The sequence below is a fragment of the Amblyomma mixtum genome, chromosome 2 (genome assembly GCF_055824585.1).
Source record: "Amblyomma mixtum isolate Tamu chromosome 2, ASM5582458v1, whole genome shotgun sequence".
NCBI lineage: Eukaryota > Metazoa > Arthropoda > Arachnida > Ixodida > Ixodidae > Amblyomma > Amblyomma mixtum.
The window spans coordinates 128,330,413-128,357,393 of NC_143013.1; the positions used below are offsets into that span (position 1 = coordinate 128,330,413).

Consider the following 26,981-nt stretch of genomic DNA (forward strand, 5'->3'; position numbering starts at 1 on the left):
CACGCGTAGCGTTCGATATCAGTGCACATAAAATAACGCCAGGTGGCCGAAAATATTTAGGTGTTGACTCTGCAGGTGGTCAGTGTCAACACCTAAACATATTCGTAAACCGTGGGGAGTCTAAGAGAGTGATAACAGCGTTATGGTAGGCAGTAGGCTGAAAGCGGCGAATGGCGTTTGCTGGTACCCCAGCAAGGTACCGAGGTAGGATGATGGTTCGTATTCAGCATGTGCATTAAGTTCAGGTCGCGGTCCCCAGGAATTGAATGGAAGTCTACGTGAAATGCTAGCCGAACAGTGGCAGAATTGGAAGCAGACCACAAGCACAGTTCGCCCCTGCAGCGGAGATTCTATAAGGTGGTCCAGAATTCTCGGATAGAATAAAACTTCAATAATTCGCAAAGTACAAAGGCAGGGTGAGGCGGTTCTCTTAGAAGTGCTCATAGCGACTTAGGACTTTTTTTTAAATTGATAAACATTTGAGTGCGAGAATTGCCGCCGAAATGTGGCCCTCTAGCGTCACTCTTCGAAGTCCTGAGAGATGGTTGAATCGACGGAAGTTAGGTGTGTCCCCTTTGAAAAGGGATGGTGGCGGTTGCCACCACGCTCGGCTTTTTCCCGCTCTATTTCCTTTAAGCAATGCGTCAAACTTTACAAGAGTTATGTAAAAATTACCGATTTTTTAAGTAGCACTTTAAAATTCTGAACTGGTAATCACTGCATTGCTTTTGGGCCACTAATATTCCGATCTGTTTTTTTTTACTCCTTGCGCAGATTCATTCAATTCTCCTTTGTTATGTTAACCCTACCGAACCTCAGCGAGAATGACTGCGGCTTTATTGACATCCGGATGAATTATATCACATTCGAGTAAACGAGGTTATTGTTTCTACAGAGTTACCCCACACTGCACAGCTGTCGTCATTTTGGTTAAATTTATTTTTCACCTTCGCACTGACATGAATGGATGGATGGAAGATAGGAACGTCCCCTTTGAAAACGGGTGATGGCAATTGCCACAAATGAAAGAGCAAAGCGCCACATTTCGGTGGCAAATGTAAGTGTTCAGACAATAAAGTGTTCTGTTATTAATAAAATGGCCCCGTTTTTCCACTCATTTCTCAGAATACTGCATCGTGCATCCCCCTGTCGCTTTTTTTTCGAATTATTGAAGTATTGCTGTACTGTGGCCTCTGCATTCCGTGCATACCCAACGCTTTTCTTTGTGAGGCGCATGTATAGGACAGACTGGGCGGTGTTCAAAATTCTTTACATTACTTCTACACTCACGCTTACGTGAGAGTAGCAGATATATCTTTAGGTAGCACAGGGGTAGCGGAAACTTTATTATTACATCTTACTGCAGTCTACCCATCGTACGCGGTGCTCCTCAGCCCACGTACGGCTACTGATCAGTGTCTTTGCACTGGTCTTTGTCGTAGATGGAAACACCTTCACCGCATATATCGGCGTGTTGGTCCATACATTTGGCAGGAATGGAGTCTTTCACATCTTCCGAGACCCAAAGCGTGCATTCTGTAAAGTAATAAACAACAGGCCGTGCAAAGCAGTGAATGGTGAGCTCATGACCTCCAGCGTGGCCTCTGTTGCCAGGTGCATATGCTACACTTGACTGTCGCTGCCTCAAACGCTTTGCACAGAGTGAGTGCCACACTGAGTTCCTATATCCCGGCTTGTTATGTTTCAAAACAGTTCAGACGTTACGCACTAGTGACTCTGATTTATGAACAAAAATTTAGTGTACTCTTGTTGGAGCACTTTCGATCCCATTGTCGTCTCGCTAAGCCAAGCTCACATGTAGCTGGTCACCACAATTGTTCCTGGATGCAATATGATAAGCTCCTACAACCTCACGATAGGTGAGGTTTCAGTTAAGAAGTTCTACATGGTAGTCAGGAAAAGGTGGATACCAGCAGTGGCTTGCAGTGGACAGCGAGGTAACTCGATAATTAGTCGGAAAACGACTCAACAACAGGCGTGTGCCTGCTGTCGAAGACAGTACCCCGGCAAAAGAAGCAAAACTAGGTGAATGAAGTTTTGCGGAACGCTACGGGAAAACGAATCCACTATATAGGTCACTTGGTTATCTTACACGTTATCCTCGAAGCATTATGAAACAATAATTCCTTGCTCCAACAAAGTAAAAAAAATATTCCAGACAAAACAGAATATGTAGATTAAAGAATTTGAGAGAGGTGAAAAGGGAGTTTTTCTTACGGTCTCCATAATGTGCCATTTCAAGAATAACGCAATTCTTGTAGTCAGTATAACGAAAGTAGCCAACTTCAACAGGGCTGTCTCCTAAAAAAAGAAAGAATACGTATATTTTTTAATGTCCGTTGGTGGTAGAAGGGCACATAAATGCTCCGCTTTTCACATATGAGCACAAAATTGTATTCTCACTGCAATAATAAGCTGTACGGATCTGTTTAACACTGCTTCGAACTCTCAGCCATTTCAGCTGCTGCACAAGAAGCCTCGAAGCGGCTCGAAAGCCCATTGTACTTCATATTTCGACTTAACATAAATCCAGGCTAGTAGAACCGTTGGTACGAGGCGAGAGGTGTAGCCGCCCTGTTGTATTCTGAGCTTGACAGTTTATGCGTGCGAAATACACATCATGACCTCATTCGGTTAAAAATTTTTGTGAATACTAACTAAGTACAGATATCGGCCAAAATGATGAAATCATGAGAGGCCTGTTTCAATATTATTCAAACTATTGAGAGGTGGAAAATTTTTTTAGACCCCAAACGCCTCCAGCTATGATGGACACCTGACGCAAGCCATGCGGCAGTGGTACACCTGAAACATCCGTTCTGGGAGGTCATTACAGTGCGGTAATTAGCCTGGTTGGCCGTGTGGGAAGACTCCCATGCACCTCGGTTGCAGAGGTCCCGCACTGATCGTGGTAAATGTACCTCCCGGTTAACTATCAGGAGGACAGTAGATGCGCGCTCTTAGAACCTGAATTACAGACCATACAGTGAATTCTTTTCATAGACTGGAGTCTAAAATTACCATTTGGGAATGGACAGTTGGAACTGCTTAAAATTGTGTTTATTGGCCGTCCCTTCGTGCCGAATAACAAAACGCGTAACGAAACGCTATTCGGCAGGCAGGAAGCATCGTGGGCAAATCAAGGCTGGGCTGGCTGCGTTGAGCGTTAGGCCGAAATTATTTCTTCCCTCCGGTGCTCTTCGCTTGCATCTGTTCCCCTAGTGGAAATAAATAATTCACTCCTTGATGCCACTCAAAAAGCCCTTGCATTTTCTAGAAATCTTTCCTCAAACCGCCTTGCGCGATCTGTTGTAAGACGAGCCTGCGTGCGAGCGAGAGAAACTAAATTACGAAAAAATTTAAAAATATTTCCTAGAAGTGGTTGACCACGAGTAGGAGGGGCTTAAGAGGGACAGAAATGCATACGATTACGACACCACAGGCACCTTGCTTTTTCGCGCAGTCATCACTTTCCTTGAAATAAACGGACTCTCCCGGAAGAAACTTTATTAGAGCAGTACCATAGAGATAGTAAGGAATCAAATCAATGCTTACTGGAACCTAGGGTCACTCGAGTGGAATCAGGTGTGTCGCCTGGCATATGGTAGATTCGAACTTGTGTTCTGTAAGAAAGAGCGTGACAAGATTTTTATAGCAAACTTGGAAGGAAACTCTTGGAATAACTAAATTATTATCACTGTTATTGAAAAGTGGATACCTTTAAGCAATTATACTTTGTGGCTTAGACGTCTAGTGCTTAGCGTCCCAATGATGAGAGCCGCAGTGAAGGCCTCCGGATAAATTCTCCTAAATGGGGCTCTTTAGTTGAACAGATATTGCACAGTACTATGGCCATTAGTGCTCCGCCTCCAGTAAAGCCGACTTTTGGATTTTAGAAAAAAAATTCGTGCCCCAGTGTGAATCGAACTACTGCGTGCGATATCAAAGAGCTTCGTTTTTTCGATCGCCAAGCAATCCTGCCACTTCTGCTTTTATTTCTTCGCTGAAATTCTGTGACCTCTGTTGCATGTGGCGCTGCTTGCATGCAGAGAAGTTGTTAAATTATAGCCATCTGTTCTCCACCAGTCACCGGGACGCACTGCAGTATTTCAAACCAAAACTGGGTGACGTTCACTACACCTGGCCGGAGGTTGTGCATCACGTACACCAAACTTCGCACAATCTGAAGATGGTGACTAATAAGTACGTGGTAGACGTAATATTTTCTGCTTCAAGAAAGCTCACCAGCCTGTGTTCACGTATTCGAGACAGGAAAGTGCTAGAGTATGCCGTGAGACATGAAACCCTCCACGTGGACTGAAAAAAGTAGTAGCATAGGGAACCTCCGCTGCACCGGTGACACGGCAACTGTTACATTCGGTGACTAAAAACTGCTGCCGTCAGCGGCTTGGACCGCTGCAAACGTGTGAGCGCATTTTCAACAATTAGAGACTCGTGACTGGCTGATAGCATTCATTACTTACCTTCTCTCAGCTATCTGTGCTATAGTATTCGCTGATAGCATTCATTGCTTACCTTACCTCAGCGTATAGTAAAGCTCACATAGCTGACGCGCGGCACGTGTGGCTTCGACACAGAGCCGACGTTCATGCAAATCAGCGCATGAAGGCGGCTTGGAAATGTACAACGAGTGCACTAAAAAGCTGATTGCTCCTCTCGCTAGGCTGTGTATTATGACACTACAATCAACACTGCAAACATCAACGCAGGTTCTTTATATGAGTTTTCGCTTACGTGTGTGAAAGACTATGTGGGCAAAATAGACGAAGTCTCATTGAGCGCCTGCGTGAACACAATAGTTCATTATCAAAAAAAAGATCGCGAAGGTTCCTGAAGAAAAGGTTCCAGCCTGCGTATGACACCGCACACGTCATAAACTCCAAATATGTCGTCCACTTGCCCGCACTGTCACCATTTCCGCTTCATTTTTTTTCCGTGCTGCTGCAGATTGAACGACCTTTAGAACCACATCGCTGCCATCACGTCCTCATGCGCGTTCGCCGAAAATGTGGCAAATCACCTTTCGGTGTATTAGCACTTGGCCCTTCTTATGCTTGGAGCAGGGCACGATGTTGGGCCTGTTGGTATGGCATGTCAAGGGAGAAAACCAGCCAAAAAAGATGGAAACACAAAAGAGACACAGGACAACGGCTGGACTAACAACTGAATTTTTCATTGAGTAAAGACGGCCAGGTAATCACCACGCATGCGCCAAGGCAAACACTCAAATATGATCACTCAAATAATCAAATTCTTTTGCTGTTAACGCTATCGATGGTGAACTGACGCAAGCATCACCATGTTTGGCAATCTGGAAGGCCTCGAAGATTTCCCGATCCTTCCGTGTTTTTCCGTAGCCCAGGATGATGAGATTTGCGAAACGTGGGGAACATTTGCCGGGGCATCTACTGGAATGCAGAGCAAGATTGCCATCTTCACCAGCGCCGAATTTTGTTCTGTGCTTGCGCAACCTCTCGTTCACACAGTCCCCCGTCTGACCTATGTAAAATTTTCCACTTGTCAGCGGGATCTTGTAGATCACTTCGTTCGGCACTTTGTGTACACAGTTCTATGTTTCGTCGTCCAACGCTTCTTATTTCTGCCAGGCATAATTCGCGCACAAGGACCTGAAGGCTTAACTGGCGCAGAAAAAACCAAATTGACCCCTTGGCGCTCGGCGACTTTCTTAACATTGTGCGACACTTTGTGCAAATAAGGCATGACTTGGACTTTTTTCCTTTTGTCAGTGGTCAGCTTTCAGGTCTTTGTGTGCGAATTATGCCTTGCAGAAATAAGAAGCGTTGCATGACCAAACATAGAACTGTGCACACAAAGTGCCGGACCCGAAGTGATCTACAAGATCTCGCTGACCTGTGGAAAATTTTACATAGGTCAGACGGGGGACTGTGTGAACGAGAGGTTGCGCAAGCACAGAACAAAAGTCGGCACTGGTGAAGATGCCAGTCTTGCTCTGCATTGTAGTAGATGCCCTGGGAAATGTTCCCCACATTTCGCAGATGTCAACATCCTGGGCTATGGAAAAACACGGAGGCCTTCCAGATTGCCAAATACGGTGATGCTTGCGGCAGTTCACCATCGATAGCGTTAACGGCAAAAGAATTTGATTATTTGAGTGATCATGTTTGAGTGTTGCCTTGGCGCATCCGTGGTGATTACCTGGCGGTCTGTACTCAATGAAAAATTCAGTTGTTAGTCCAGCCGTTGTCCTGTGTCGTTCTCTTCTTGTGTTTCCGTCTCTTTTGGCTGGTTTTCTCCCTTGACATTCCAATGCTTGTTCCCACCCTTTATGTAAAACCTATCATCGGGTCTTTAATGAAAAATAACAAAAGGAAATGAATATATTCGAGATCCTGCTAAGCCAGCTCGGGAAAAAATCGTGTCGCCTGGGAGCTTCGCCTATCGGAATGTCATGTGTTGATGAATAATTGTGACAGAACACAACGGCAATTGCAAAGGCCTTTTATATGAAAAAACGAATAGATGTATTGGTGACATGTCACTGGTTCTTCATCGGAATGAAATGTTTTTCTTGATATGTGTCTATAAACACATATATGTTGGCTGTACGTGCCTTGCCACATGGGTAAAGTAGCTGGTGTATGAACGCTTTTCGTCCAATAAAGCTTGTTGATAGTACAGCTGGCGTCCCGTCCCCTCACTACATCCGTTTCCTTTTTTTTTTGGCGCAGCTATGTCTTTCCAAAATATCAACCAAAAAGACAAGCCACAAATGCTTCTCAGTTATATTGAACTGTATTCCAGAATTAATAAGGTAGAGCTACAAGCGGAAACGAGGCGTAGTCATGGTCATCAATGACTCTGGTTCCTATCTCACATTCTTTCACGAAGACTGAACTCTGAGGGGGCTAGAAATTCGTAATTTCTCATCTATAGAAGCACGCAATGGAGAGCACATCTTTTATCGTTTTCTCAGAATAAGTGCCGAGCCGCCGCAAGTCAAACATTCATTTTCATAAACTGCACAGCATTGACGACTTTTATTCTTGGCACTGTGTTGATGCGTACTGTATTCCTTGCTGCCACATGATGCGCTCTTGGAAACTCATTAATGACCATTTCCTAACGAACAGCCGTGCAATACAGTGATTAAATATATCTATGAAGCATTAGTTCATGTTTTATAATAACTTCCTTCCTAGTGACTTTGCATTCGTTTAGAACGTTTTTCACATTTTCAAGTTTCAAACAGCTGAAATACGTGCGCTGAAAATCATTTACCTTATAGATTCCGCTACGCAAGGAAATGCTTCATAGGAAGATACTGTTGCGGTTCATAACTTGCGCTGATATGACAAGCGTTCATTTTAATCAATTCCCTCAGGACTAAACTTGCTGCTGTGTAACCACTGCGGCACGAGTATTCAATTTACCTTACAGGAGAGGAATTGGCGGCACACACACGCAATCTTTGGGCTCTATGGCCTCAGCGAAATTCAGTTTCCTACATGGCAGCGAAAGTTTAATTCCTGGAAAGAAATACAGAAAATTGAGCAGCAAGCATGTGCGTACTCACGAAGTAATTAAATACAAAAAAGCACCGTCCTTTCGTCTTACTATGTTCGTAGGAGATTTCTGTGCTTAAATGTACAGCTTGCGATTCGCTTAACAATTTGCTCCATTCTCGTCGGCAACACCTGGCGACTGTATTAATAGCAGCTACGCGCCTGATTTTAGAAAGCATGTAGATATTGACAGTCACCCAATTCAGATCATGCACGAAATTGTAGAGACGTTGGAGATAGGTTCGTTGGCCAAAGATTTCTTGTCTGCGCCGTCAGTTCGCTGTCGTAAAAGGGAGCTTATTTTCTGTGGCCTAGCAGCGTGAAACCATGACATCCGTGTTTTGTGTTCTCTTTGAACTTGTGCTTCCTTTTTTCTTCGTTTGATATGGTTCTTTATATTTATCTCGAATATTAAATAAAAATGTGCTCTATGAGGAGTCACCTCACACTAACTACAGTTGTACTCTGCGGGTGCGTTATGATACCGAATAATTACCAACTAACTTGAATCTATTTCTTTGTGAAAAGAAAGACTTTTCAGGCTCTAGATTAACATAATCCTCATAACGCGTCACCGATTTCCTGTTGTAGCCTTTATTTCTTTTCCAACTCATAATGCCTTTGGCCCAGTTCCCCGAGCCTCCTGACAGAAGCACAAATGTTACAGGGTCACCGTATCTGCCGGTCAGTATTTTTCGCTGATGTTATTATCAAATCTAAGCTGCAACTTTAAACCTATCAACTTTCTGCTCCATCTTCAACATTCTTTGTTGAGGGTCGTTTTTGTTTTTTAAAGGCTGCTCTACATCTCGCTCGCTGGTAGTCATTTGTTTAGAATCTAGCGGAGAGTTTTCGGAAGCTCTACCGAAATTTTGTGAACGAAACTTCTTGATTGCGTCAACAAGGTGTTGCCTTGCCAATCCCTTTTTTAGAGTTTAGATTGGGAAGAACCATACAACAGAAGTGCCTCATGTCATCGCGCGCTTCACTCAGTTTTAAGTCTCTACATTTCTCAGCTGCAGATTTCTAACTGCATCGGACATGCGAAAATCCCCCATGTGTAATTGTGACTCTTCGCGTTGTACAGAGCTGCTTAAGAAAGACATACTCAACGGGCTTCGCATCCCACCAGAACGCTCAACGTTTGTGGACCTGTATTGCCTGGGAATGCGCCAAGAACAGTAAAAAACAAATATTATTAGCAATTTTTTTTCGCAGTTTCACCCTCAGAGATGCGCCCTCACGGAATCGTTGCTGCCTCAATCTGTCTATTACTACGCTATAGAATTGGCTGACCCGCCGCTCTGGTGCGCGTACTAATTAGTACGCGCACCAGAGCGGCGGGTAGAAATAAGCTGCCTCAAGGCCATACGGGTCTATGGCTTGTCTTATGTAACAAGGCACAGTGGGCAAAGATAATTGCTAGATTATACGGCGCCTCTCTAGAGTTCCGCCATTTTATTCAAGGGACACAGATTATATTTTACCATTCCTCCTCCTCCTTACCATCCTCCTTTTTACCATTACATTTTTCTTTACAGTGTGCTTACAGAGTTCAATGCTTCCTTGTTTGATATTAGTATCTGATCTTCCTCCTACTTAGAAGCTTGTATTCACTTTTTTTTTCTTTCGCATAAAAGAACTGCGTTCAGTGTACATACCGTTCTTATAAATTTGTTAACAAGTTTATGCTTTTGGTGTGTGCAAGTCGTCCATTTTTTCTTTTTTATTGTTGAGCAGTACATTCTATACTTTATCATATATATCTGTTTTTGTTTCTCTTATTTTGTTTCTCTTTTTCTTCGATCAAAGATGTGTCGGGTTGTCGGCGTGTACTGCTGCTGCTTTGTAGGGGACGAGGACTTGTCAAGCTGCTATCGCAGCTTTTTGCCTCGCCACTCCCATCTTTGATGGAAATAAATGGAATATTTGCTGTTCACCTTTAGCTTGGTCCTGCCAGAAACCTTTCTAATCTTGACGTCACCGCATTGGTCGTTTGGCTACTGTGTAGAAATGGTGCTGCTATTCCCTTTTCGATTAGCTTCGTATACACACAAGAAAAGAGCAATTAATAAAGCGACATACACTTTGAAAAGAACTGTGCTGACAACTAAACTTTGCCAACTTCTAGATAACTTATGGCATATTGGAAATGTTCATGCTCTTCAAAACTGAGCGTCTATGACAAGACAAGCGAACAACGCTTTGAACTTAAAGATATGGCACCGATACTGGCATATGGAAGAGGTTTATATCACTTCATCTGAGCCGCCCTGTTCACTGCGCATACGCGGCGTTGGTATAGCGATGGAGACGCGCCTAGGCACGTTTTATCCTTCCCTAAGGCACCGCATCCTCAAAGACGTTTGCGGTGCTAGCGTGATTCAAGTTCAACTCACGTACATGAGCACTGTACATGAGCAGCACCGCGAGAGTAGGTTGATGGAGTGGAGTCGTCTGCTTCCATGGCGGTGTTAACTGAATATTCACGTAGGTGGTGAGTGGAGAAGGTCTACGCAGAGTCCTCCCTGCTTCTGTGCAGCTCGGTCAGACCATTTGTGTTCGTTTTCACATGCGTTGGATTTTCATTTGCATTTATTCTCAAAATGCAAGCACTCCGCTCCTCCCCTTCAGCACTGCGCGCTAGTTGTGGTGGTTTTTGAAAGAAAAATACAAAAAGAAGGAAGTGTGCCGGCTGCAGCAATTGCTATATTATATTAGGCACGAGAGCTGCGGCCCGCGGAAATGAATGTAGCAGGCGCTGCGTAGCGAGAAACAAAGCGCCCAGGAACATCGTGAAAGGCTATAGGGGAAAGCTATATGTGCAGCTTAGGAGGGTAGATGAGTGGCCAATTGTTGAGACATCAGGAGGCTATACACTGCAGCAGACTCAGGAAAGAGGGAGGTGACGACACAGGGTGGTGTGAACCCCTCCCTCTGTCCTGTGTCTGCTGGGGTGTATAGCCTCCTAATATATGTGCAGTATTTACAAATTACAAAGCCTAAAATCGGTTGACACGATGCGTGCCACTGCGAGGCGCAGCGCTGGCAATGGACGAAACGTGGAACGCTATAGCCATACCGCCGCCCGCAAATCTGCCGCGAATGCTCAAGCACGTGACATGAACTTGTAGCCATAATTGCAGCGCACACTATAACTGCGAACTGCTTTGGGACCGCGGCGCCGTGGGAAGTAGACGATGACCATAGTGGCGTCTCTCTCGCTATAGGAACGTTGCACATGAGCAGTGAGCAGTGGGGAGGGGGGTAAATGTAGTGATATAAACGTCTCCCATGGCACATCTATTTACAGTGCTTTTTGCGAATCACCAGGGTTTGTGGCAACTTACCGTGGTCCTCCATTCTCCCCTGCTAACGACCATATGTACGTTGCTGTCCGAGTCTTGGGGTCTATTTCTGTTCGGCGCGCAGACAAGCACTGCAGTCTAGCATCGCTGTTAATGTCCATCACTGCAATCGGGTGGGGGAATGCTTCCAATATCTGCAGCGTAATAAAAGTCCACAAATGTAATGATCGCCTTAACGGTTGATACATTTTATTAAGTTCACGCTCAGCGCTTCTTTGCTGTTAATGAATTTTATATTTAACACCAGGCCGTGAAAATGCCCGTACACGCCCTGCAGCTAAGGGGAGACCTGCACACCAAAGTTATTTATGATTTGTAAAGCAGCGTGCCTATATTATCGACTGCACCAAGGATAACACCACATTATAGTTTTAGCTCTCGTTACGTGCAGAGATTCAAAAATTTCTTCCCTGAACGAGATACGCGGTGACGGGCTAAAGTAATGTGAAAGCAGTTTCAAGGGCCCCGGTGCCCCAACCTCAATATCCCTCGTTTTGTATTCCTGGGCCGCGTTGTTCGAGTAGCTCTGAATGTACGAGTTAATGTACGACTTCGTCTCTGCGAGCAGCATAAAAAACAATGCCGTTATCGTGCACATGGTGCGCGGCTTTACAGTTGTGGGTAAATGTGGTATGGTGTTTTACAAAGTGCGCACGGGTTTAGGAATTAGGTCATCGGCGTAGATTTGCTCTCGCAGGCGACGGCTGCCATTGACGCTGCGTAGAACGGTAAAGCTCGGCAGGTACGTCAGTACTAAGTTCTATGTTCAATTGCACAAAGTATCTTTCACATAAACTGCCGCCGCGGTGGCTCAGTGGTAATGGTGCTCGGCTGCTGACCCGAAAGACGCGGGTTCGATACCGGCCGCGGCGGTTGAATTTCTTTGGAGGAGAAATTCTAGAGGCCCGTGTACTGTGCGATGTCAGTGCACGTTAAAGAACCCCAGGTGGTCGAAATTTCCGGAGCCCTCCACTACGGCGTCTCTCATAGCCTTAGTCGCTTTGGGACGTTAAACCCCATAAACCAAAACCAACCAATCTTTCACATAAATTTTCGTATTGCATAAGGTACAATGCCAGCTCAGTTTCATAAACGCTTGGCGTGTACTGCGTCTTTCAAGAAGAGCACTGCCCCTCGCGTTGAAATCTGGTGTGCAAAACGACAGCCCAAATACAAATCACAGGGACATTTCGTCTTCACCTTAAGGATAGGACGCCACTGCGTTAAAGGGCATCTGCTACCGCGTGGTACACCACAACACACACAAGGTCTCTATTAATCAAATTCCACCGATGTTGCATAAGTTAATTACCTTGTTTAATAAAAAAAAATGGCACAGGGGTAGCTGTTTGATCCACAACCGAAGGGCCATGGGTGCGATTTCGAACTAATTATCCTAATTTTCTATTGAATGCAATAAATTTATTTTACATCTTTATAGGTCATGATGACACCGCAGCCATGCTATTAAATCCTAACCACAATTTAACTCGTTTTAACTGGTTTTATTCCACAGCTCTACATTTGGCATCAGGGCCTTATCGATCAATTGGAATTTTCCCGACAGACCAGTGCAATAAATTACGCGGTTTCTACTCTGAGTGGAAACTTAACGCTGCCGTGTAATACTACCTTCGAATTAGTCGTGCAGACTTTACAGAAAGAAGTAATCGATCACAGTTACAATTAATCTGTCTGAAACGTAGCTGATAACAGTGGCCACCCTTAGCGAAAAAGAGGATGTGCTAAAAATGCATTTCAAACGTATTGTATTAATTTCATATTTATTTCGCATTTTTTTGTCCCTATGCTTAAACTGCAATACGAATGCTTTCTAAGTATACCAGGAATAATTTTTTGAACGTTCTTAAAAATACGTGAAAAGTACATTTTTGCCCGCTTAGCATATTTATAATGCATTAAAAATATAATAAAAATATACATTAGAAATATACTAAAAATATACATTTAATACATTAAAAATATGTTTACTCGGGCTTAAAAAAAAGTCTACTGGGCGGCTCCATGGAATGACACGGGTTAATTCTTCAACTGGAGAACAAATCGCACACGGGTATTTATCATTAATCAACAGGAATCTGATATTATAAGGTCACGTGATTGAATGGGAACGGCAGATACCTACACACAGCATACCAAGACGACAGCGACACAGAAAAACACAAATCCTATGACAAGCGCTATACTTGGCTTGCCGTTTATATACCCAGCGAAAGCGACGCACTATTTTGCGCGGTGAGGCCTTTTTTTGCGCAAATACTGTGGGCTGCCAAATTATCGCAGAAGTACCCTACTGGTCGCGTTCGAATCTGGGGTTAATTGAGAACGGAATTGCTAGTTGAAACTTGCGTCAGACACAGGTCAGGAGTCAAACTGTCAACCAACAGATACATGGGCGTGTAAGAGAGCCGGTCTGCCCTGCCAGACGGGGTCCTTCCCGCTGGCTTATTCAGACCCAGAAGTACCCAAGGCGCTTTTGCTGGTATAATGCTATCACGTTCTCACACGGAAATGTTCGAATGACATTGAGCGGAATGACATTCGAGAATAGGAATGACATTCGGATTCGACGGACTGCCGCGGTGCTGCACGACACTTTCGAAACGCATTCGAAAGCCTCAGCTCGTTTTCAGTGTACAGCGACGACGACGACGGCGGTCACACTAGTCCGACAACGACAGTATATATCAAGCTGAACAACAGCATGTAATTATAGTGAAATATCTAGTTTACTATAATATGATTCTAGAGGGACACGTTTTTCAGGCCAACGACACCGACGAATCCGGTCGGCGGACGGTCAGCCTTGTCGGCGGCTGAGCGAGAGCACGGTGATGAGGCGGCGGTGTGTATATGCTCGCGCTTCTAAATGAGCGAAACGAACGGCTATATTTCACGTGTGCACACCTGAACACTCACCAGCGATAAGCGCTTGCCAAATCAATTTCAGTCGACAACGGCTCTGTTCCCTTCCGCGACGACTAGGCCCAGCGAGTTCGCAGGGATTTCGGCGGTTGTGAAGAGCGAATCACAAGCTTTAGCGAATGCAAATAGTCACCAGGTGTAGTTTTGGCAACAGTGACCTGAAATCAAGTATTGCTTACATCGCAGGGCACGCGTACGATGAACGGGAATCGCCGGTGTGACCCAGACTGCCGAGCCGTGCTTTACGGCCAGCAGCAGTCGTCGCCGTCGCTAGCTTGTGGATAACAGTCGCCAGACATACTTCTGGATAAAGTAGTTTAAAAAAAGTACTGGTCGCGTCGGAGAAAGCCGGGACAAGAAGCGAGAAGCGCCAGTCCTGCGCGATGCCAACAACCCGGCTTTCTCAGGCGTGCGATCGCATCACCGCTTCCCACACATTGTCGCACTGCGTAAACAAGCACGAGTACAACCAGTAAAAAAGAAAACAGATTGTTTAATAGAACGAAAGCGCAGATTGCGTTTTATGTTATGTAAACAAGCGATGTAAACAACAGTATGAGTGCAGTCGTCCTCATCGGCGCACTCCCGGGGAAATTTCATGCTGACGCGGTTAATATTCATTGGCGTAATATTATCTTCAAGCACTCCCTTAGACAGAACACGTGTAGCATCGTTAGATGACATTCGGTTTGAAGGCATTCGAAGCGCCCGTGTAGCAGGGGTATAAGTGGTGATCACCTTCCTGCTAGAAGTTACCACAAACGAAAGGATGACACAAAAAGGAAAGTTTTCACTCCTCGCTGAAACGTCATTTCGAGCCCTAGATTGTTCCACGGTAGCTTGAAGTGTAATGCAAATATGTTTACGCGGACAGCCCATTTGTTAGAATTTAAGTATACTTCAGACGGATTAATTGCGTATTTACGAAAGTACACTTTAAATAGATGGCCAGCACCAAAATGCGATCCCGAAACTCGATTTTGAGCATTAGATTGTTCAACGACAGCTTGTAGTGCGCTGCAAACATGCTAATGCGGACTGCCAATTTGCTAGAATTTCAGTGTTCCTTGGACGAATTAATTGCGTATTTACGGAAGTACACTTCAAATACATTGACGACACGCAAATGCCATTTCCCGAAACGCGATTTCGAGCACTCGACTGTTCAACGGCAGCTAGAAGTGTGCAAAGACGTTTAAAAGTACTGCCCGTTTGTTAGAATTGAAGTATATTTCGGATGAATTAATTTCATATTTACGAAAGTTCACTTTTAATACATTGACAAGATGCTAAAACTACATACATATACGTTTACAAGGGCTGCCCGTTTTCTAGAATTGAAGTATACTTTCGATGAATTAATTTCATATTCCTGAAAATACACCTTTAATACACTGAGAAGATGCTAAAACTGCATACATATTTTTTCACGTATTTGAAAAGTGCTCGAAGTATGCTTTAAGTGAGGTATTTTTGGCACATTTTAAAAATATATTTCGAATACCAAGCATGAAATTTCAGGAACGTATTTCCTACATATTTTTAGTGCATTCATGAATACAAAATATGTTTCAAATACAATTTAAATAGCCCACCGTATATTCGAAACGTATTAGTTTTTGCTAAGGGCAGTTACAGCCCCCAAATAGTTACCGTTCAATTATGAAAAAGAAATCCATTGCTACTGAGTTAATTGCCGTCGACCTGTTAATAAATAAACGCAGAAAGCTGCTGTAGTTTGTTGTTCAAGAATAATTAAAAAGACTAGCGCATAGCACTGGGATGAAGAAGTAGAAAAAGACGACGACTTTGTGCTCGTTTTCTTTTTCTATTTCTTCTTTCCAGTCCTGTAAGCTAGTCTTCTTGATTGATCGCGAAATGTTGTTCCCATAACAAAAATGTACTCTCGCCACGCATATCTATTTCGGACTAATTCTTTTATGTTTTGATATACGTTGTTAATTTTCAGCACAACTTGCTGCTGGAATTTCTCGTCGCAAATTTTCTCATGTTCACTGAACAAGAGGTCAGAGGCCACAATGAACACACGCTTAGCGTACGCGCTGGAGGGCAGGGTGGTAGAGAGTTTTAGTATAGCGTACGTAGACATACGCAAAGGCAGAGCGTACGCTATAAAATAGCGTCAGTCGTACTGTGCATGCGCCAAACGCTATTTCAAACCGATGTCTTACGTACGTTCGCGTTACGTACGCTATTTTTCGAATTTAGCGTGCGTGCTCTTGCGTACGCCAGGAAAAATAGCGTTGCCAACATGGCGGCTCCCACGTCGCCCGCTTCGGAGAGAAAATGTCATGTTATTGGGTTTTTAGGCACGTTCATTGCCCTTAAATGGAACGTATAATATTCGCTTTGCCTCCTCTCGCCGACAGCAGAACGAATGAGTGATAAACTTGCCCTATTTTGGATTCTGTGTAACGATTCCGCCGTTCCTAACCCTAACAAAACACCGCCGACTGTGGATTGGCTTGATTTGGATTTTTATGCCAAGGTAGTCATAGCCTTGCCAAAAGTAGCCGTTTCGGCTGTAGGGCAGTAGGGGTCCGAAAGAATGCTAGTACGTACCATTACGTTCTTAAAAAACCTTACTCGGTTCGGTTACCTAAAAAAATTTAAAAAAAAGCTAGGCCCTTTCTCGACTGCGCAGTGCGTGACTCACCGGGGACGCCATGCAACCGGCTATCTACGTGATGCGACTTGGATCGGTTTGGCCTATGCCTTGGCTAAGCGCGAAAAATACGACACGAAATGTTTTCACATTATAACACCAGATGGCGCCACTGCGGCCTTAGCTATCGTTGCGTTCGGGCGGTTGTACGGTAAACTAAAAGTGCTCTCGCGACTTCCACAGTAACCTCCCGCTAAATGCTTGCGTATAGCGTACGTAAGCGCTGATACGCTATACTAAATCTCTCTATTATCTTTGAACATCTTGCGCACCAGCTCGTAGTTGGGGACATTTGCCAGCCGCTCAGACTTGCATGCCCGGGAGCTTCTACCACAACACAGCGCGACCTGCTCATGACGAGCTGCCCCAGCATGCCAGGTTTATTTTTTGCTTGTGTGTAGTTCCCTTAACAGCCGCTGACGCCACTGACGCACCCCACGTCGCGGTGATGCTGCCTGCTAGCATGTGGTGGCACCTGTCTTTATCTGGGTTTGGTTTATTGTGGTAGGATTTAGGCGCTTCCGTTACATGTCTTAATGCTATAGGCTGTGAATAAGGTGTTCCAAACTTGTGAAGGAGCTCGCAGTATGCTCAAGATATTCCCGTGAAGTGCAATTGCTAACTCCTCGGCTGAGCTCTGCAAGGAGCGTGCAATGCAGAGGTCAAAAAGCTTTATATACAGATTTTCCTTGGAAACGCAGCATGCGTCTGAGTTTAATTGTGCAGGACTGTTGCCGCCACCTTCATAAACGGCGCAGAGGGGTGGAGAACTAAGAAAACCAATAGGCTCTATCCAAAACATTGAAAGCAAACAATGAAGAAATCAATGAATATGTGGTGCAGAGGCTCAAACAGAGCAACATGCAAGAGTACTTGATGATGAATACGAAGCAGAGAGCTGCTTTAAAAAATACCAGCAGAATAGGTTATGTGCGAAAGTCGTGCCGAGCACATGCTGTAGCTGCCTGGCATGGCCGTAAACCGATCGCTACGCATTCAACATCTTGGTGAGAAGTTACTCAACACTCTGCAGACCTTTCCTGCAGGTCGGCAATGCCTGAAATATTTCACTTTTCCCCAGATCGATAGATTCTGATCGTAACAGTCACATTTGAATTACAAGAGTATCTCAATACCAGCCGTTAATACCTGCAAAGGTGACTCACCAAGTGGATGAAACCCCCTTTTTGAGCAATCGTGAGGAAAAGGGACTTAGTAAATGCATGCACTCAAGCGCAGTTACATGCCTAACATGTTCAGTGCTCTGCAGCTTTCTCTGAAACGTCGCAGTTGAATAAAACTTTGTTGTGTGCTGAAAATGGAATTTAGTTCTACCGACCGTGTATACCCGTCTTTCTACTAATTGAGCTAATCAGGGTGGCTAGGAGATCGTACGGCGAGGCTGAATTTATCGGCGACCCGACGCGGGCATGGTGTTTGTCCAGTGAGATTCGGGAAAGGGAAAGATGCAGTGACTTCCACATTGAGGCATCTAAATTACGGCACCTTGCTTGATTTTTCTCGAGTACAGGGAATAAACAAGGTCTAGACATATAGAGGCTGCGTTTTGATGCTTCACCTTATCAATGCATAACAGAACATATTTTCACTGCAAAGCGCATTTACTACTTCGTATGAAGGGCGGACATAGAAGCATGCACTCCAAGGGCGCATTGACTATTGCTCATGCAGGTCAGATATGGAAGCGTGCTCTCCCGGAGGTGTCAGTCTTCTTGCGTCCAAGATTAAAAGGAGTGGGTCTGCCAGGAGAAGTGCCATGGCGGTCTTCAAGAGCAACCAAATGTGGCTATATCTGCACCGGGTGCAGAAGCAGCTAATACCCGAGCTAATCACCGCAAGCAGTTTTGAAACATATCCGTCTAATACGGGGTAAAACACAATTAAGGATCATGTACTTGAAAGAGTTGTATGGGCTTTGAGGGGTCAAAAAACATGTCTTCTCGATGCAGAATACCCCATAGCTTAAGCAGTACGCTAAGAAAGTTTCAAATTGGGCTAGTTGATAGTTAACATGGTCAAACATAATTGCGCTTTTGAAAAGACGGGACAAAACAGGGACGACACAAACTCTCGTGCGCAAACTGTAAACTGAAGTTTTATTGCAATGAACACACATATATAAGCTTCACGTCATAACATAAAGCACCAAAAAACGGAGTTGAACAGCAGTTTTCAATCATGTCAACAAGCAAAAAAAAAAGAGATTTTTTCCCTGCTGATTAGATTACAATCGTTCACAGTGATCCAAGAGTTGCCTTTCCTGTTTGGAAAGCAAAACCGAGGGGTCACTTACAAAGGTACCTTTTTCCGATTCCATGAAGTAGGCTTCCCACAGCTCCCTGATTGTCTTATCTCTGGATTTCAGCAGAACTGTTGTCTGTTGGAAGTGGGGTTTGCAGCTATCGCACCTGGCGCAGTGTGTCGCCAGATTTCCAGGTGAGTTAATCTGGCGATAGTTGCGGTTGGGCTCCCTTAGTCTTTCATTTAGTCATCTGCCCGTCTGGCCCACATATGCTCGGCCGCAAGATAGCGGTATCTTTTAGACCACCCCTTCACAGCACTCGACGAACCTGTTTGTGTGCCTGACGCCACACGATTGCTCTTCTCTAGGAATGGCTTCTTCGTTCACCTTCGCGCACATTCCTTTTAATTTTCTTGGTGCGGAAAAGCTCGCAAAGGCCGAATAAATAAAAGAATTTCCGACATAAGCTGCACAGTGCAGAAAGGTCCCATTAGGACAAATATGCTTGATGTGGAAGTTCTTCACTCAGTGAGCACAATACAATGGCTTTGTATCGCATAGTTTATGCCATATAAAGCTGTTCAACTTTACACATGCTCGCGCAGTGAATTGAACACCACATGGAGCACAATGCGAGTGCCTGTGGTGATTTTACTTGGTATATTTATGCGATTCACGAATCTTTAAAGTTTTGTTTCAGGAGGCCAAGCATCGGCCGTTCGTGGGACGCCTTTTTATCATTTGAATGTTGGTCCTCATAAAGATATTTACTGTGTTCTTTCGCAACCGGAAAGGCGTAGATTCTCTCCACACCCCAAAATGCGACGACCAGCACACAACCTTTCTTCAAACATAATTATGCAAGTGAACGCCCCCGTTCAATAATTATTTTTCAAAGCTCCTCCTAGGTACAGTAGGAAGTTATGTATTTTACACGCAGTGCCATGAGCAAGCTGAGTATTCAGCAAGAAGAAGATTAAAAGAGAAAACTACTCTAGGGCATTTACAAGATGTAGATAGCGGGACCGCCCTCCAACTGCTTTTCACCGTAATGTAAGCGCTGTCCACTTTTTACAGCCTTTTGAAGAAAATGTTAATGCGGTATTTCGTTTCTGAGTGGAGCAAGCAGCGGCAAGAGACGAGTAAATTGCCCTGCATAGATGGGCTCAGCTATTTTACAGGGCCTGTCCAGTTTCTAGAGTATAGCTATTCACCTTTGTAGACCTCAATGCTTCGGAACATGCGGCTTCTCGAATTATGGTAACGCTAATATAAGTTATTTCATTATCTTTATCCTCCACCTTTCTTGTAAATTAATTATATGTGCTTATTTTTCGCCTGCAAAAGTTATCGTGGGACTTCCTGCTGCTGGTTTTGGCGCTATTAACATGTCGACAGCTTGATTTGATTCGTGGGGAAAGGATCTTGGTACACGAGAAAGAGTGCCCGTAACAAAGTATTTGACATTTTAGATTTGACAAAGGTGGGCAAAAATATAACGGAAAAGAGGTCGGCTTTCTCTAGGCCATAAGAATAGTGTTTTGCATCATTCCTGTCAACGCATGCTTTTCTGGGTTGTCATTACGCTCACTCACTTGCCTAAAGACTTAAAACGGCACACTCTGGGGAGCGTTCAGTACACCCCATGCTGCTGCGTAATTAAGCCTTTCAAGTTTCTGTGGAGATGTCTAAATTACAGTTGATATCAAAGATCGCAGTAATTATGGTTCGCTTCCTGTGGCGCCCCCGGCTTCTCGTTAATGACGCTATACCCTGCGACAACTTTTTCTGACTATGGACAGGCGGGTACGGACCCGAAGCATGCCCTTTCTTCATACGCCGCGTAATATACCTGTACTAGTCTGCGCTTGCAGTTATTAGCGCCTTCCTAACGCACCAATGGCGTCACAATAAGTAACATTGATATCACAGCTGCCAAACTTCGGTGCTCATAATGAAGGAGAACAGCTTTTTATTACTATGAGTTAGCATGGCACATCAAGTTAAAAGAAGCTTTCATAGGTGGCGCCAGCTTCCCTAACAATACTGCGAATGTACTATCAGCAACGAATGAAACGCGAACAAGAAAACTGAGGTGGCAACACAAAAGCACCAATGTATTAGCTCCTCTATTGAAAATACAAGCGCGGTTGAATAGCACCTCTAAAGAATAGTCTTCGTGCCTTCGAAATTAAAAAAGCAGGAACTAGTATTCAGCTTCCCCTGGCTAAGAGCTGCTTATTTTGCAGTCCGTGGTTCAGTTGTCTTGTTCGCGTTTCATTTCTTGCTGATAGTACCGTTGAAGGACTAACATGCCATGCTGCCAAGCCCACCGGCGTGGCCGAACAGTATGCTGGAATGGCATAGTTAATGAACAACTCAAGATATTTTAGAATTCAATGACTTCAGAATCAGTTTAAATGTGTTGAATGTGTGGAACACGCAGCTAAAGCCTGCGAAATCGTTATCTGTGAGCATTTAGAACGGTGCGTGTTCACTGAATAAAGCGGTTTCGGTGTTTAGGCTTCTCTGCAGTGCACAGCCACGGGAAGAGGTCTCGATATTAACGTCACGTTCAATGGCGCTGTGTTTCGAGCGAGAAAACAGTTGTTTCGTGGAAGAAAACAAACGCCATCAAAGGTGAAGCTCACCAAATATTGCTTGGCAGCAACAAACTACGCATACCAGCATGCAGCCGAAGGCAGCGGAAATCAGAAATGTAGTCAAAAATGACATCACTGCAAGCTCATCCGCTCTTCTACAAAGCATTTAGGAGAGCTTGAACATCTTTGCAGTTTTAATCGAAGAATAGGTTCATGTTTTAAACTTTAGTCGAGAAATACTTTCATGCTTGACCAAGATACATCATAGTTTGGAACTCTTAAATAATGGTGAATACTCAAAAAATCGTTTCAGATTCCCTTTAAGGACGCTCCGCCCCTGTATCTTTCTATAGATTTCCATTGAAACCGGTCGCCGAATATACTACGCTCTAGAGCAGACCCATCTCGCGCTCAACACAAATACCTGCTGGAGAATTCATAGGACCGCCTGAAAGCTGTTTTCTAGCACTTGTGCGTGAGGTGTTGCAGGTGAGTTAGCTTTGTACGCTTGGTATATCGGCCAAGAAAGATTCTTTTAGCTGAGTTATCATTTCCTGGCTACCTATGCTAAGAGCGGCTTACCATGTGCACTATTAAAGTTGACTCTTCAGTGACAAATATTTCTTTCTCAGCCCATGAACAACGTACAGACCACCACCGATCTGTGACGCAAGAAAGATGCGGTGGCGCTGCCGTCGCCAACTGAGACGATTAATGTTAAACTTGACGAGCGAAAAGTAGGCTTAGGTCTCATGGAAATACATGGGAGCAAAAGATTTCAAAGCAGCTTTCTGATTTCACATTGCAACTACGACGTCGTCCCGTCGTGCAGCAATACCACGTTAAGCCAAAAACTTATCCAGCCGCCGCGGTGGCTCGGTGGTTATGGCGCTCGGTTATTTGCCCGAAAGAACGGATTTGATTCCGGCCGCGGCGGTCGCATTTCGATGGAGGCGAAATTTTATAGGCCTGTGTACTGTGCTAGGTCAGAGGAGGTGAAACGACCCCAGGTGATCGAGGTTAACCAGAGCCCTCCACTACAGCGTCCTTCATAGCTTGAGCTGCTTTGGGACGTTAAAACCATAAACGTAGAACAAATTCTAAATGTGGGGCGCCATTTCGGGGGCAACGTACTTTTAAAACACCTGCGCACGGGAGTAACTCTCGCCTGGGGGTGCGGAATGGGAGCGCGTCCCATAGAAGCGCATTTGAGAAAAACACCCAGAAATATTTTTCTTATTTCACAGAGTGCCAATGAAGGCGCTCGTTTCTTTAACAGTTGGCGAGTGCTTTGAAGAAGACTCTGACAAAGTGCGGTACGACTTCACGAATCTGTCTTTTGAAAACAACACGATAACTGTGTATTGTGAATCCGGAGTTGCGCCCAAAAGGCGCTCTCTCCGCTGGGTGTTTCCGAGAATCGCACAGGCTTCTGATGTAGTTCGAGGTGCTGCTGTGTGCGTTACATTTTCTCACTAATAGAGTCGTTAAAACTACATAATCTAGAGAGCATCACCTCAAAAAAGGCATTCTCAAATGTTTTGGCAAGCGCACGAAAGAGACCCACACACTGCAGCAGACGGCTCCGCAGTCGACGCGCCGGCCGACTCCGGCGTTCGTCAGCGCCACCTGTGGGTGTACTCACGCAGTTAGTAGTCTGCTGCAGTGCACGATTCGTTTATTGTGCTCTTTAAGGGCTGTCTTCAATGTAAATTGTTACCGTTTGCACAGCAGTATTTGCAAAGGAATCAAGAGTGCGTGGCAGAAACGACAGACTACACGAGAAGCTTGCGTGATGTGGGGAAACACCCAGCGGACACAGTGCCTTTTGAGGGTACGTCTCGTTTCACAACATATATTTACCGTGACATTTATAAAGCTAGCTTTGAAATCACCGCATAATTTGGTACACTCGTCTTCAAAGCACTACCGAACTGTTAAATATCGGCCGTGTAATGGGTGCTCACTGACTGCGAATAACAGCGCAGAGACAAGGGACAGATGAAGATCACAGGACCGGCGCTGTAGTTTATTGTTTCTTTATTGAGCCCTTTCCATGTATTGATCCCGATTTATTCACAGCACCTGTCCTGTTTGCTTCCCACGTCCTTCATCCGTGCACAGTTATTCACAGTCAGTTTGCACTAACTGTCTGAACTCGTCGTCTTACTGAAGTCCGTGGGTACTCCATGAAACAAGATAAAGATTCTGAAAGTTTTACTTACATGCGTTCTATGGGCCGCGCATCCGTTCAGTACCCACTGCCGGGAGGGAGTCACTCCCATGAGTCACTCCCATGTTTTTAAGATACGTCGCCTCATAAATGAGACATCATACTTTCAAGACTTGTTCTAGGATAAATTTTGTTGTTCGACGCTCTCAGACATTATCATAGGCGCGCTGCGAAGTCAGAAATCTACTTTGAGGCCTTTTGCTTCCCTGTATTTCTAGGGGCGATAAGCCTACTTTCTCCCTCACATGGAGACGCCTGCTGCGAACCCGCCGCTTTGTTTGCAAACATGGTGTTGGTCTACATCACTAGATAGGGCTTCAATAGATAATACTTCATGCCTACGCTCTGCCAACTACGGTATTTTGAGTCATTTCACGCATATGTATGTTGTCTGTTCCATTGTAATTGCTGGTGAACAGGCCAGTAGAAGGTCATATGGCCCAGACTCACGCAGGGACGAACATAACACTGCCTTGACCTGGTGCCTTGCCGATTATGTGCGACTGCTGAAATTCTGATTGAAATACTATTGGCACCTTGGACTCCTATGAGGTATTACAGAATGGAATATAACGAATAAAATGTAAAGGCTAGTATCCATTTCACTTTCAGTAAGTTAATTTGTAGCGAAGCTCAACAGTTGCGCACAGAAATGTTGGAGCCAATTTCAGCTTCCTTGTTTTTCACTTCTTTTCGCGCTACATGGTCCTCTACGACACTTTGCTTTTCTTCCTCTATGTACTGTAAATTATTGGCCTTTCCAGTCCGTCCATTCGTTGAAATTGTTTAATAATGCGCTAGGTACTCCAGACAGTACTGAGGTCATAATAAGTTCAGAGGGCCACGTGCACAAAGAAAGCCTAAAACAAATTATATTTACGAGAAGCTGACCACCATTAAAGCATTCGTTCAGCTATATTCGTTCTCCACAACACGCTCTGAGGATGAAAAGAAGTGTTATCTGTGTGCTTGTGTGCTGTACGGCTAAGCCAACTAAAATAGGCACTCTCGACGACAACGCCACTGAAGGCCCTTTCAGCTCGCGGACTCCATTCGTTGCGTCCCCTTTGCGCTTTCTCTCTTCTCAGAGGTTGCCACAAATCGGCTTAAGCGTGTTGCACGACATCCGCGAACAGGAAATCGGCGATAACAGCGTCGCGAATCGCCTTCAGCGACTAGGAAGCGGTTGTAAATACTCCGAGAACGACTTTTCTGTCGTCCGCGACAATATTTTTGCAAGGACCATTCAGGGCTCTGAAGCTCATATCAGACCTATAAAACATGGGCGTGCTTTGACATGATGACGTATATGTTTACTAGACCACAATTTACTCACTCGCTTCGTTGCTCTTGGTCTCTTCGTCGCCCTCGCAACGCACATCGACTGTACACTAAACGCCGGCTATGAAGTTCTCAATACACAAATGAAAGGTGAGCCCATTGGCATGGGAAACTTGCAGGTAAGTTTTTTGCCGTAGTAACAGAGCATCGAATATAACGGCGAACTAGAGGCGAACTTTTAATTTGTCAGAATAACGAGTTCCAAAGGAATTTCAAGATTTCTTTTTCCTTGTAAAATGGCACTAATTTTCCGACGTCACTGCTTGACCGTGCTCAATGCCCAAGTGCTTTCATTCGCCTGGAAAGGGCGTCAAGTTCCAAAGCTTGCACAGGGCTAGCGCAGCGCCACGAGCCGCAACATGTTCGATGTATGGACATCAGGAAAGCTTTGCTAACTGTGAACACCAACCTTCTTTTCGACTGCGCCATTTTTTACCTTGAAGCGCGGAATCCGGATCAACACAAGTCGTTCAATGCATTAGGAAGCGTGCGTAGCTAATGACGCATTTCACGTTCAGCCCCGTTTAGGTTGCTGCCTTAAGGCAATTTAGGTCGTTAAAGAACTTTAACCACCTAAAGAGCAGCAAATTATTTCTTTTATTCCTTCCTTCGCGCGTTTCAATCCTATTCAATGCATCTATGCAGTGGCACTGCGAAGTATTACCCAGTTCACATCAACATTTTGGGCTCATTACTTTTCAAAACATGTCGCGCTTCATAAAATAAATTATTGTTGTCCCTTCATTCTCCATTTGTTGTTAGGCCGCAGAAGCCTCCTCTTTCTTCTGCAAACACCAAGTGTTCGAAAGAAAAAAACATAACCATCAGAGCTAATCAGTGGTAAGTTGGCGGGTAGAACACAGGAATCACTCAAGCACTGTGACACCGACTCCTGACCGGAAAAAAAAAATATTCTCACGCCTTTCTCTTCAACGGCATCTTGATTCAGCTGCCTCATCTGACCCCAAAAACTAACACCTCTGGCGCTATCGCAAAAAGTACCATCAGAACTGCTTTTAAAAATTAGAAAGCAATATTGCAGGCACTTTCGATCCATACGCTGTGTATTGTGCAGCATCGACAGAATTCCAGAACTCACGAACGCCATTACGTAAGTGAGATCCATATCATTTCTAATTCAGTAAAATTGGCAAGAAAACTACTTGCCTGCATGAATATACAAACCAATCTTTTTGAGCGCCCAATAAGCGCAGAGTGCATAAACGCACTGTACACTGGGTGAATAAAAGCCTCTCTGTTGCGAAGTTTTCATTCAGTTGGTCCTTTACGCGGTTGAGCACACAATATACGTCTATAATGGGCTGCAGACTCTGGAGCAAGTGATATCAGCTGTACTTTTTTGCCACAGGATAAACATCGTCCACATGGGCACCTTCCCATGGAGAAAAATTTCGGCGCTCGTGTAGCTTCGCATTACGGCGAAAGCGCAGCATTCCGATGTTCGTTGATGGGTACGTATGACTGCGTACTCAGCAGCCGATCGAATGAGCGGCTCAGCGATCTGGGTGCGCCTTCTGTATGAATAACGAAGATATTTAGCATTCGGAAATTCAAGTACCGCAACTGTTTTCAGGGCCGAATAACCACCTTAAGTGTACGCATTGGCAAAAAGTGAGTTTATTTAGTGCCATGTATTTATTGTTCGGGAAAAATCTTGACAAAAGCAGACAAAATCAAAGATATTCAATACATAATGAAGGATTATCCAAGGCAAGAAAGCAGCGCTAAAGAACATAATAATGGGTTGAAATCTCATGATTTGGCTACGTTGAGAGAGGACACACTAGGAAATTCCTACCTTGTACATATCTGGAACATACCTTTGCAATTTGTTCGGTCCTCTGAGTGCGCCAACAACAACGCAAAGGTAGAAAAGACTGCCAGTTGCGAGGAAAGGAGTGGAACTGCAACCCATCTCGTCACTTCTACTTCAA

General features: G+C 44.6%; 1 protein-coding gene across 1 annotated transcript; it reads right to left on the reverse strand.

The window, feature by feature from the left end:
- Positions 1 to 1,405: 1,405 nt before the first annotated feature.
- Positions 1,406 to 26,981, reverse strand: LOC149360845 (uncharacterized). The gene is made up of 5 exons (XM_089567946.1): positions 26,868 to 26,981; positions 10,937 to 11,088; positions 3,577 to 3,644; positions 2,239 to 2,322; positions 1,406 to 1,536 (listed from the first exon to the last, which is right to left on the reverse strand). The coding sequence occupies exons 2-5, from the start codon at positions 11,053 to 11,055 to the stop codon at positions 1,406 to 1,408; spliced, it is 402 nt and encodes a 133-aa protein (XP_089424072.1). The 5' UTR covers positions 11,056 to 11,088; positions 26,868 to 26,981.

What these genes read in the sequence shown, in the direction of transcription:
- LOC149360845 (XM_089567946.1), bottom strand. Translation starts at nt 11,055, where the DNA reads ATGGACATTAACAGCGATGCTAGACTGCAGTGCTTGTCTGCGCGCCGA. An exon ending in GGGGAGAATGGAGGACCACG is followed by an intron (nt 3,645 to 10,936) that starts GTAAGTTGCCAC and finishes TCTTTCTTACAG; the next exon opens with AACACAAGTTCGAATCTACC. An exon ending in AATGGCACATTATGGAGACC is followed by an intron (nt 1,537 to 2,238) that starts GTAAGAAAAACT and finishes ATTACTTTACAG; the next exon opens with AATGCACGCTTTGGGTCTCG.